The following is a 12840-nucleotide window of genomic DNA, read 5'->3' on the forward strand; positions in this document are numbered from 1 at the left end:
CTATTTTTGCCTTGTCAGGTAATATCCCTTTCCCTCTTTAATATACCTGAAAATGAGTAAGTTGGTGTTATGTATCAGAGTGTGATGAAGTTTGTCTCTAGTACAGTACTGGCCCGCTCTGGGCTGTGCTGTGAAAGGGATTAATTAAGGTCCATCAACATTTGTAGGGGTTGCCCTAGTTGAAAGCATTTAAGGAACCAAAGGTATTGGCAATAATGTTGCATCTCTGATTACTGATTTGAATTGACTGAAACTGGTGTTCCAGATTTTGTATTTAGTGTTTAAAAGTAAATTCTTCATGTTTTAGAATTGTTTTGCACTAGTTCTGATCCCCAGGTGCAGACTTAACTTTTTGGAAGATGGTATTTTCCATGAATAGTGTGTGAGCAATATTTTGACTTGGTGTTTGCATCTGATAAAAGGCACGAAATTGGTACTGAACTGTGTAAATTCATTGGTAGCAGTTTCCTTAGGCACAAAGTTATGCCATCAAAATAAAGTTACATCTGACAATAAGTATTAATATGCTACTCAGTGAAATGTATTTTTAAAGGCCTAAGATTATTCAAAAATGTACAGTAAATAGTAGATAAGTTTATCTTTTATTACATATAAATAATCTTGCAAATAATGTTATTTGCAAGATTATTTAATATTAATAGAAATATAATATTATTTGCAAATAATATTATTTGCAACTAAAAAGGTACCCACAAACAAGTGCTCTTGTGGGAATAAGGTTACAGCTTTTGAAAACATTATTTTTTTTTCAGTCATTTCCTTCATTCAATTCAAAATTCTTCAGCAAAATAAAGATGTTTAAAAAAGATGGAAAGTGTACTGACTGCGTTTCTTAGATTCTTTTGGAAAGGGGATAGAGAAGAGGAAAACATCCATTGCCTCACTGAAAATTGTTTACCTCTGCAGCTGATTAAGTGCATGATCTTAACATAAAGTGGGGATATGTTTTTATTTGTTTAAGCTATCAGCTGTAGTTAAGGGTGTTATACATGAACTGACTAATACACTTCTAGTGTCAGAGAAACTTCTGAGGCATGTCAGGATCAGTACTACTGCTGGGTTTTGTGACTGGAATCATAAAGGTGATTCAAATGACTAGCCAAAGGGAATAATGTTTATACTGCCATTCTCCATCTACTGTTGATCTCTTCAAGCTTGAGCTATCACTGGGTTCTGTTGTTTTTTTCTCTCTGGAGAAATAAAACACCAAAGAAAAAACAGCAAACCAAACCTGAGGTGAAGGAACACAATGTGGTGTACACCTTAAATATCTCCCTTTCTTTGTATATGTATTGTAATTTGAGAATTGTTATGGAGTACTGCAAAGAATATCTATAGGAGTTTTTTCATCAACTGTTAAAAATGTCATTGGTGTATTTTAGAGTGGCTTTCCTGAGATAAGTTCAAATCTTTCTCTTCCTTGTTCTAACCAAGCACTTACGTACACTGAAAGTTCCTGGCAAACAGATATCCTCCTTGTCCTGGGAGGGCGGTGGACTGAAAATTGCACTGGCTGTTGATCATTACATATATTTTGCAAACATTCGTCCACATTACAAGGTATGTAGTGATGTGAAACTTAATTGTATTAATGAGTTTCCTGTTACTTACTCTTTTTCTGATCAGGTTGAAAAAGTAGCTTGCTTTCATATACATACAATGGTGGGTGTATACATGTATATATGAAATTAGTGCCTAACTTTTGGTTGCAGCATGATCAGCACTACTCACCTGAAGTTTTAGTGGAGTGTAAGACTCTGTCTTGGTGATGCAGTGACTTAGCCATTGCCTTTACAATGCGTTTGGAATTTCATTTGCACAATAAGGAAACAGACCTGGGCACGAATCTAAATTTGGTAGGAATTGAGGATGTCATTAGTTAAGGCTCCTGTGTTTTCTTTGCTGTTTGGTTAACTAGGTTGGGCTGAGTGGTAAAATGGAAATTGTTTGAGCCTTACTTTACTGTCATTTTTTTTTTTAGTGGTGAATTACTCATTTGAGCCAGGGAAGTTAAGAATAGGCACCTGAACAATAGGAATGAATGCAACCTAATAGATATACTTCCTGCTTACATTTCAGTTCCCAATATACTTCTTGCAAGTGTGTATTCATCTAATTCTAAATAATGTTTGATCTTGTCCACCACCTGAGTTTTTCATTTGGTGGGTTTTTTTTAGGAATTAGAACTGTTTCACTGAAATTAACAGTTTAACAAATAATAGCAATTACTGTCCAGTATAGAGTATTGTATACTTTTTTTCATAGCACAGGGTATGTTCTTTAATTATCAATGTGTAGCCAGTGTAATTAAAGAGAGAGAGAGAGTACAATGTGAGGAACATTCTGCAGCTATATTGAAATGTATTCTTCCACTTGGTTGTAAAAAACCATTGGTCAGGGAGTTGTAAACACAAATCTGCTAGGAAGCAATTTCAAATAGTTTGTTGTAAATCTTCTGGAAGAGACTTTGGAAATCTGAGCTGGAAATTAGTCCTGCAGGAAATGCTACCTAATGTTTATTCTGGCAAATGTGCAACAGCTGGAACACAGGCCTGTTGCTTTTTCTTAAATTCATCAGTATCTAGGAGACCAGGTGTATTTCAGGTGTATCTGGCACAATTTTCAAATTATTAATACTTTGAAACTTTAGTTTCAGAAACTGCACGTGTAAGAATTTTTTTTTTAATTTTGCGTAGTTGAAAAGGAAAGAGATATGTTCAAGTTACATTTATTTCTGCAGCAAATAAACTCTTTATCTGTTGGTAATGTAGTCTAGTGCAATGTTAAATATTTTTATGGTGAATGATACATGTTTTCCTTCAATGAATACTTCTGCTATGTTTTGATGATACAAGTAACTCCCTTCCAGGAACTACGTATTCTAAAAGGTGACAGTCATTAAATGTGAGTGATTTAGAGCTGTAATTATCTTAGACTGGATTGGAATTAATGACCTGGAGATGAAGAGTTAATATCATATTACTGATCTACCGAATAATCTATTTTATTCTATATTTCAGTAAACCATAATAAGAGAAAGGTGGTTTTAAATTTACGTGACAGTAAACACTATGAATTGAGCTGATTTTTTTTAAGCTATTCATAGTTTGCATGGAATTTTAACACTAATTTAGAGTCTGCAGGTCTATTCTAGAAGTTCTTCTGTTGATGCTGTAGTTTTATCATCTTGGTTTCATTTCCTGAGGAGTGTGGGAACCTCTCTTGCCAACAGTAATAACCTTTCTCTTCTCTCTCTCTAGTAGATGCTGATGCAGAGAATTCTGTTAGTTTTTCTACAATTGCATCATCATCTTTAAGCGTTTTGTTTATGTCTCAGTTATTTAACAGCTTCACCTCCTTTCTGAGATATTTTCTGATTCTGCTATATGATAAAGGATTTTCATTATTAAATTCTGTACTTTAAATCAGTTGGATGCAATAAAATGCATCTTCATATGTATATTCCATTTCTTTTGCCTTTTTGCCCTTTCTCCTACTTGTTACAGGAATTATTATATTCTTCTGGGAGGCAGGGGGTTTCTCATGGTACTAATATGGAAGGGTGGTGTGAGTTATTACAGTGCTCCTATAGAATTGCTTATTTTTGTCTGCTTCTGGAATTGCACTGTTTAAGATATTTTTTATATTTCCTTTGGGAAATCAAACCTTTGGGTTTCCAAATCAGTTGTCACAAAACAGGCATTTTCATGCCAAAAGCCATCATCACAGCAGGTATTTCTGAATACCTGTTGAACTGTATAAATATACCTGTATACCTACTGATCAAGGAAGGAACAAGGCAGAGTGAGCTCTTGTCCCATTTCAAGGTTGATCCTTCAGTTCTGAGTTACATTGGGATATAAAAGCTTCTTTTGCCAGTGCAATATTATTCCAATGTTACTGCATGAGCTGTGTTCTCATAATAAATCACTTTGTCACTTGACAGGTAAGAAATATTGAATACTAATTGTGTAAATGAAATGAACTCTTTCTTTCATGGCTGGAGCAATTCACTATTGAATTCTTGTAGTTTCTGATGGGTTTTATCCATGTTGTCTTTCTTGGCAGTGGGGTTACTGCTCCAATACCGTTGTTTACGCCTACACCCGAGCGGATCGCCCGGAGTGCTGTGTAGTCTTCTGGGACACAAAAAACAACGAGAAATACGTGAAATATGTCAGGAGCCTCATTTCCATAACTACTTATGGGGACTTCTGTGTTTTAGCAACTAAAGCAGATGAAAATCAGCCTCAGGTAAAATCTGTCTTAATTTTCACTTGAAATGCTCTGTTCCACGTCAGTTCTTTATAGCCGGAATAAGATGAAATGTAGAAGTCTGAATCTGCCTTAGAGTTGTGTCACTTGTCATTTGACAGAATGGCATGAATGGGCTCAGTGTTTAAAAACAGAATCCCAACAAACAGTGAAGTAGCTGATTAACTGCATCTACAGATCAACTCCTTGTAGCCATTAGTAACCTGAAAAAAACTGCAGCCTTCCAGATTAATGTTTCTTTAGAAATATTTGGAACAGTTCCCCAGAGACAAGGTAAAAGCATCAGAATGCTAACGAATATTTCATCAGAGATGGAAAAAAAAGGGGCAGTGGTTTAGGTGATATAAATTACATTTTACTGCAAACTGCTTTGTTTATTAATTTAATTTATATGGAATCACAATTTATAAATGTATCCTTTGGTTAATGAATGTTCAGTTAGTGTGATACTGTTAATGATTTTTCTTTTGTAATCACTTCAGAATTATTTTCTGTATCACTTATATATTGCTTACAAAGGAGGAGCATGAGACAGAGTCATTTGGTGGCATGGTAAAAAAACCCAAACATGCTTTAATGCTGCTTTGCTTCATTGTGCTATAAATTGTGTACTGTCACATGGACTGAAAACATAGGATATGTGGCCATAAACATTTGGTGAAGTTGAGTGCAATAAAATATTTTTTTTCTGAATTGTAATTTTAAAGGAGGAAACAAACAGTAGAGAGTTATTGTAACTCTATTGAGCATAAATAAGAGATTTAATTTTAGCACCTGAAAATTACAGATAGTTAGGACCTTTCATTTGTTTTGAAATGGCTCCAGTGTAATTATTAGCACTGTGAATTGCCAGGTTTTAGGAAATGAAGTTCATAGGCTTGTGGGTAGCAGTTCATTAGAGTTGTCTGAAAAACTGATTTGGTTTACAAGAGATTTTGGTTGTTAGAATTGTGTTTTCAAAGTGGCAGAATTTACAGCAATAGTTAATGGGGAAAAAAGACTTAATTTCAGCAGGAGCTGTTTAAAGACATTCCAAGTAGATGTGTCAGTAAATCAAGAAGGACTGTTGATATCCTTAACAAGGCTGGATGTATCAGACAATGGAATCTCCCTGCCCTAGCAGCAGCACCCTACGTGGGTCATACAGCCTGTCTTGAATTCTGTTACTCCATTATTCCTTTACAGGCTCTGATCTGCTGACTTGGAGTCTCAGAAATGACTAGAAAGGGCACAAAAGAGAAATTTATTGTAGACTGAATGTGGGGATAATTTACCAGACAAGAATTAATGTAAACATGATGGAAATAAAAAACAGAGAGCTAAAAAGGCCATGTGTGTGTTCCTACAAAGGCAGAGGCACTTTTTTTTTTTTTTTTTTTTTTTAATAGAAATTTGAGGATGCTGGCAGAAAGTTTAACTTATGAACAAAGAAATTATAATGCTATTTTGTACTTATTGGTGGCCAAACCAGAAAAGAAAAATAAAAGAAATCCATGTTCAGCTCTTTTTCTTTGAAAGAATGAAGTTCATATGGTAGATGAAAAGCTAAATTGAGCTTCTCCAGTGAATAAGATGTCAATCTATCAGTTTAAAAGGGTAGCTGTAGAGTTACTGCTGTCTGCTACCACAATTACATTGGTTGTTCAGTAGGTGAAAGAGCCATGAAAAACTAATCGTCTTTCATTTCCTGGAGAGTCAGGGTAACAGCTCTTGGGTAATTCACGTATTGGTAGCCCTGTATATTTTATTTATTTTATTTTAAGTTTAAATACTGGACACTAGAAGTTCCTCCTTAATTTCCACACTTCTCATTCAAGGCATTTCCTTATGCAATAATCATTAAGATACTTAATCCTTGATTTAGATCTCGAGAAATAAATACATAAACTACAGCATTGAAGCATTGGTGTCTAGTGAATTGTTATATATTTGCATCTCCCTGAATTTACCAGCCCAATTGCTCTGCTATTAAAGCCTTCCTGAGTGAGATTGCAAGGGCAAATCTTAAAAAAACCTCCTCATCACTTCTGTAGTACCTATGATACTGCTAGGCATAGGCAGAGGGAGAGCCTTATTGACAATTCTCCTTACACTGTTACCCTCTTGGAGGTTCAAGGAGACAGAGATCTGTAAAGGATAGAACAAAGATCCTAACTGCTGGGAGTTTGACATTATCTTTTGCATGAGCAGCTGATGAGAGTGGTGTGTGGTGAGTCAGTGGTGTGTCATGCCTGTAAATGCTCACAGTGCAGCGCGTGCCTCATACAGCAGTAGCAGGGAGGCTGCCTGTCTTGCCCATGTGCTGTCTGTGGACATGCTGGTGGTACCTCCTAGCTGTTGGATTTTGTCTTGGTAGATTTGCTGCCGTGCATAAAACAGCTGGTTACTTGCCTATTTTGTGCTTGTTCTTAATTTATGGTGCTGATTGGCAAATGAGTCTCAAGCTTATGCTACTTTATCTTTGCTGCAGTCATGGTCTCTGTGTTTTCTGTTGCTGGTGAGCATTAGAATGTGTGGTGTGGGTGATGAGATGCACCTTTACAGAAAACCATGTACAGCTTACTGGTCTGCAACGAGTGTGGTAGTAATGACACTTGCTTTTATTTCCATACAGTATGTGCTGGTTCTCTGCAATTCTATTGGCACACCCTTGGACCCAAAATATATTGATATTGGTAAGCAATTTGTAATAGTCTTACTCGGTAATTTGTGTTGGAGTTGACCTGTTAGTTATCTGTTAATAAAGATAATGGCTTATCAAACCAGTAACATTCCTTATCAAATTAAAACTGATTCTAAACTTAAACTGATTCTTCCAGTTAATGCAGACTATGGATAATAGAAGTTTTAAAAATTGCAACTTTTCTTTATTTTTTTTTAATGGATAACTTTTGGCTGTTCAGATTTTCCTTCACAACAGTGATAATTCAAATTCTTTTTAAGAAAATGTACTTTGAAAAGGGTCCAGTTGTATCAGAGCAAGTGAAATGATTTGATTTGGACTTTCATTTAAAAATAACTTGTTGCTGCTTCCCAAGTAACTTAAACATCAATTTCTTGTGTTTCGGTGTTGATATTTTCCTTATCTTCCTCAATTGTTTTATCTAAGTAGTTTCAGATTATAAATGAAAATTAAATTTTAAAGAAGCAGTGGATTATAACACAAGTATGAAAACATTCCCAAATCCTAACTAGTGCTGAATTCCAGGCTTTCCCTACTGCTTGTTTGCTGCAGGTGTGGTACAGAACATTGCCAAGTAATTGCAAGCCACTGTTTTCTGTAATTTTTGCTTGAGAATAAAGATCATTGATTATTTTTCCTTGAAACAGATGAGGGAATTGTAGACAAACTGACAAATTAATCAGTTTTTTTGGCTAATGAATCCACTTTTTTTTGTTCTGGTTTTTGCTTTATTTTTAGTTTGTTACCCAAAGAGATCTGAATTTGGATTCAGAGTAGACACTGTGAACCCTGTTTGCAGCTTTCTTTTCGAACCTTGATTCTTTGATTAACCCTCCTGTTTTGTTGATAGGCTAAGTAACTTATTTAAATTTATAAAAATATTTATTTGCTTTTGAATGAGATGGAAGACTCTAATATGACAAAAAAACTCATGAAGTTTTTTTCTATGCAAATTGCCTTCTAGAACCATTGTTTTATCCTCTCTACAAAAAGAAACTTTTTTGGCTAAAGTAGCTTCAGTAGAGAAGTTAATTTTAAGCCATTGTGCTAATACTTCGTGTTAATATTGAACAACAAAAAGTCATTCTCTCTGATAAAATTGATGGTTAAAGTGTCTAGCAAAGTTTTGTAAGGTAGAAATGATGAGGAAAGTAAGGTGAAAAACTACTGAAGAAGGAGTATAGGTGGGAAAAACATCAACCAAAGACTAGAAATAATCGAGGTCATAGAATATTATTTTCTTCAACCAGTGCTTCTAAACAGTTTTATTCTTTATTCTCTATTAACTAAGTTGGAAGTATACTTTTCTAACGTTCAGTTTTTCAGTGATAGCAGGAGGAAATCAGCTGTGAGTCATACATGTATTTTGAAATTCATGCCCTATATTGTAGATCATAATTAAAATGAGGAGTATGCTCTGATGAAAGAGTTTGACTTCTTTGTCCTATAGAAAGTTTATGAAATATTGTGGTTTAGTCTTGTGATTTCTGTTTCTGTCCCTTTGATATCCTCTTGCCACCTTTTACAATAGGGGGCCATATTAAAATCTTAAGGAATGACATGTCCAGGAGGTTCAATACCAAAACTGTTACCCAGACTGGAAGATAAAACATAAACAAAACAACCAAACAATGTCTCCCTGCCAAAAAACCAGCCTAAACCAAAAAAACCTAACCCCCAAACAGAAATCCCATGAAATGAGATGATGTAATGGGTGATAGTGGTGTGAGTTGGGTGCCTGTTCTGTTGCTGTCCCATCTCTGCTCCTGGTCAGATGTCTACACTGTATGTGCCCACTACATTCCTGGACTTAATAGGCAGGTGGGATTAGGGTGGTGGGAGGAGGGTTCAGAGACTTAGAGGGAGTAGTTCTTCTCATTTCTGCAGCTGACATTTAAAATTAGTTGAGTGAATCATTCCTGAAGGGGGTCTTTTTGCTCTCCAGTGGGTATGAAGAAGCCCAGGGCAGCCAGCTCATCTCTGTCAGAGATGTCTAAAATTAGGTGAGATGAATCCCACTCACTGTTAAAATTAGCTTTGCATGTACACCTCTAACTCTGCATTTAAACTCTTTGCTTTGCATTTTTCTAGTGTTCTGTTTATGTGAACTTTCTGAATCTGTGAGAGTTTTATTTACGTTATAAACAAAGGTTTCTTTATGATTCTGCCAGTATGACCCATCTCCTACAGCTGTCTGTACACAAGAAAAGAATCCTTTTCAGTAACTGGGAACACTTAAAAAGAAAGGCTATTTAATTGAAAAATGCTGTTGTTATTCCAACTGTACTTGAATTGTGCTGAAGAGATCGAACAATTTCTTCCTTTAGCATAACAAAGCTTTCTGCAGTCTGCTGTTGTTCCCTCCAGTACTGGAGGACCAATTTAGTGTATAGATTTGTAATGCTCTTTCCTAGAGTGGGTTCACTTGTGAAAATGCTGGGCCTTATAGCTTTCAGCCTCAGAGATGGACAAATACCTGAGGTTAGGAATATTTACAGTTTTGAGTCCTGAAAAATTTGTGTAGCCCCAGTAGTTAAAACATTACAAGTGAGTCTTTCATTGCTGTATGGTAAACACAACCAAAGATTCAACCTTTTTTTTTTTTTTAATATATGCATCCTGTAAGACTCCTTTAAAGTTTGCTCTCCAAACTTGCAGAAGGGATTGATGGTAGAAGTAAAAAGTAAATGCCTATAAATGCAACTCTTTTTGGGACACATTGTGTGGTTTCATCATAGTTACTTTCCTCTTTTTGTAACATTTGAAAATGGAACTTTATAGAACAACTAGAAATATTTACAACAGAAGGTCAATTGGTGTGAGAGGTTGACAGCTGTACATAGTCAAGGTCCTATTGTACAGTATATCATGCTGTTTATCACAGTTGGAGCTTCTTGGCAGTAGGAACTGTAATTGTTCCAGTTTGACAACATGCTGAACTTAAGCAGCTGTCTGGCCTTGCAGAAGTCAATAGAGAGAGAAGACCTTGTAAAACCTTAAGGGCAGAAGACCTCTCTGAAAGTTCTTCTAAGATACATGATTTCTAGCAAAACCATTGTCCTTTTGTTCTGTTTATAAATTAGGAAAATGAGCATTGAATCAATTATCTGGTGAGAGTCATTATTAATAGTTGAAGAAATAAGCAGTTAAAAATAAAATTAACTTATCTCTTACTCAAGATAATTGGACAGGTGTTACTGACTTATGAAAAATGCTATTATCTATTTGTAAAATTCTTTTTCCCCCTCTTCTTTCTATTAATACCAAATTTCAGTTTATTTTCTTTTAGTAAACTAATAAATTGTTGCATAAAGTTCTGTCCATAAAAAGTTAGGTAATATTTGTTTTGAACTCTTGTACTTGTTTCAGACTTCCTTGAAAGTGCCATCTTTCAGAGTAGCTTAAATACACTTAGATTGTTACTTTATTTGATTTTCATAAATGCTGGTGAGAAATGATTTCTTATGTTGTAGAATGTCCTCAACAGACCACTTGGTGTCTGTGTGCTCCTGCCTTTTCTTGAGTGTGTGCTCTTCACTACCATAACTCTAAATGATATTTTTTGACTGGCTGTAATTACTGCAAGTTGGACAGGCACTGTCTGTGGTTTCTAGCAGACTGCCCGTTGTTGAAATAAGAATCATCTGGAGCTCTAGTGAACATGAAGGTTTACTCCTCCTTGAGACTTGGGTGCCTTGCAGGCCTCTTGAGCAAAGCCTCTTGGACTTTGTCCTGGTAGGAGGTGAATAGTGGAGAGAAAAAAAGACTGCACATGTAGGGATGCTAAGTAGCTGACAGGGCATTTAAATAATGCATTTGAGAATGTGTGTTAAGACACAATTTGTCTGAATTGTCAATTTATAATATTTTATAATAGTTTCAATAAAGTGCTATTATCTCCTAATGACAAAGTAATTGTGACATTATGCAATGTTTGATTCACCCTCAGGAGATGTAAATCTTATGTTGTTGGGCTCTAAGCCTGTAGCTCAAGTAAGGCTCAAAAAAAGAAGTGCTTATTTCCTTTATTCTGTTGAAGTTTTAATTATGTCATTAGCTTTCTAATGCTTGTCATGTTAATGATGGCAATAAAGGATTAATCAGTCATTATCTGATGATGGGCCATCACTTCAGCTTCTTTAGACATTGATGGATGGTTACACTTTCAGCTGTTCCTCATACTGCTTTTTATTTTGTCCAAAGGCATTTTGCTTCTCCTGCTTCCTGTGCCTTGTGTTTGAGGTCCTTCACGGTAGCTTGTGTTTGCTAGCCCATAAATTACTCTTTTCTTCATTGTCCAACATCACTGCATTCCATCCTACTCTGGTACAAAAATTAACCAACACAGTGTCTTCTGTGCTTGTTTTACAGGCTCACAGGCTTTCTGTCAAAGTCCTTTGATGAATAACTAAATATAAACTACAGAAGGTTAAATATCTTGTTATATAATATCTTTTTAATGGAAACACAACAGATGGTATCTGCTAAGAAAAGGTCACTCAGGCTGGATTATATCATCTTCTTACATGTACTTAGGAGTACTGACATAGTGAAGTGTTGAGTTATCTTTCAAGTGTGTGTTAACACCCGGTGAAATTCATACTGACCAACATACAGGTGGATTAAAGGCAGAGCTGGAGTCATGCCCAGGTGGATTGCCTCTCTCCTGGATGCCTTAACAGGGATGACTGAACTACATGTGAAAAACACTTGAATTGCTGTTACTTAGTAGATCCTTTTAATGTAAATTGTAGTGGATTTTGAATATTTATGTTCTGTAAACTGTAGTTGTTCATGAGTTGTCCCATATGTCCCAACATGTTCAGTTGTCCCTGCTGTTGCCTGACATTTTTTTCCATTTGTGAGCCAACACTTGTAGAAATATTTGAACCAAGCTCTAAAATTAGGTAGATTTATTGATTAGGCTAAGTTTATTCCAGTTTCGTAGGAACAGCCTGTAACAGACTTGTATGAAAACAACAGTTTAGTATTGTGTCTGTCAGTGTGCTTCCTTTCCATCAGATTTAGGTGGGATTACTTGTCTTTCTTGTTTGTGTATTCTCTCACAGACTAGAAGGTGTCTCAGCCTTTTCATGTGGTGAAGTAATGTAGTCAGGCATTAAGTTTGATTTCTGTCTATGTTTTTACAAGAAGATTAGACACTGAAGCAGGTGTTTTCTAACAGCTTTGAAGTGAGATGGAGTGTGTGTGGATGAAATGCAGACATTGTAGAAGGTTATTCAAGATTCCTGGGTATACAGGAAAGAAAGTTTCTTTCCTTCAGGGAGGAGGCTTTATGAAGGAATACTGAAGAGAAATGAGGTGAGAAGAGAAAGGAGGGTCAGAAAAAATGTAAAGGGCAGTTGTTTCACATGTTGGAGTTGTTTTGATGGGGATGGTTTGTTTAGTCCTTTTCAGTATTTGGTCAGCACCTGAAAAGTAAAGCACCTGTTTAAATGTTTTCCCCACATATTTTCAGTGTCTGAAAATTAAATATTTAAGACATTAATACTGAAGTTGGGTATCTGCAAAATCAGCAGGAAGAACTCAACAGTCTAAGAAGTTTACATGTTGAGCATGAAAAGCTGCTGTGCAGTGGAAATGCCAAGCAGAGAAATGTCCAAATCTTTTCCTTCCTTCAGCCTTTACGTGCTTGAATTTCTGTCTGCTTAATGGTCAGGGCACAAGTTCTGTGTGATGATGCTCTGATGCATCAGGTGAGCAGCACCTGCTGGTAAATCAATCAATGCTGCTGTGTAAGATGGTATTTCCCTACACTAAAGGAAACTTAAGTAGTTAAACCAGCTGCCTAGAAAGGGATTCTAGATCTTCTTCAGCCTGAAGGGATTGAAATGAGAATA

At 35.8% G+C, this 12840-nt stretch overlaps 1 protein-coding gene across 1 annotated transcript in view; it reads left to right on the top strand.

Annotated features, from left to right (window-relative positions):
• WDR35 (WD repeat domain 35) overlaps nucleotides 1–12840 on the top strand; it is a 41375-nt gene that overhangs the window by 7682 nt on the left and 20853 nt on the right. Inside the window, exons 9-11 of the mRNA XM_066314753.1 lie at nucleotides 1456–1581; nucleotides 4090–4275; nucleotides 6911–6971. Of these exons, the coding sequence (XP_066170850.1) occupies nucleotides 1456–1581; nucleotides 4090–4275; nucleotides 6911–6971 (373 nt within the window). The remainder of the gene's footprint in view (nucleotides 1–1455; nucleotides 1582–4089; nucleotides 4276–6910; nucleotides 6972–12840) is intronic.

This window comes from Sylvia atricapilla, chromosome 3, assembly GCF_009819655.1.
Source record: "Sylvia atricapilla isolate bSylAtr1 chromosome 3, bSylAtr1.pri, whole genome shotgun sequence".
NCBI classification, from domain to species: Eukaryota; Metazoa; Chordata; class Aves; order Passeriformes; family Sylviidae; genus Sylvia; species Sylvia atricapilla.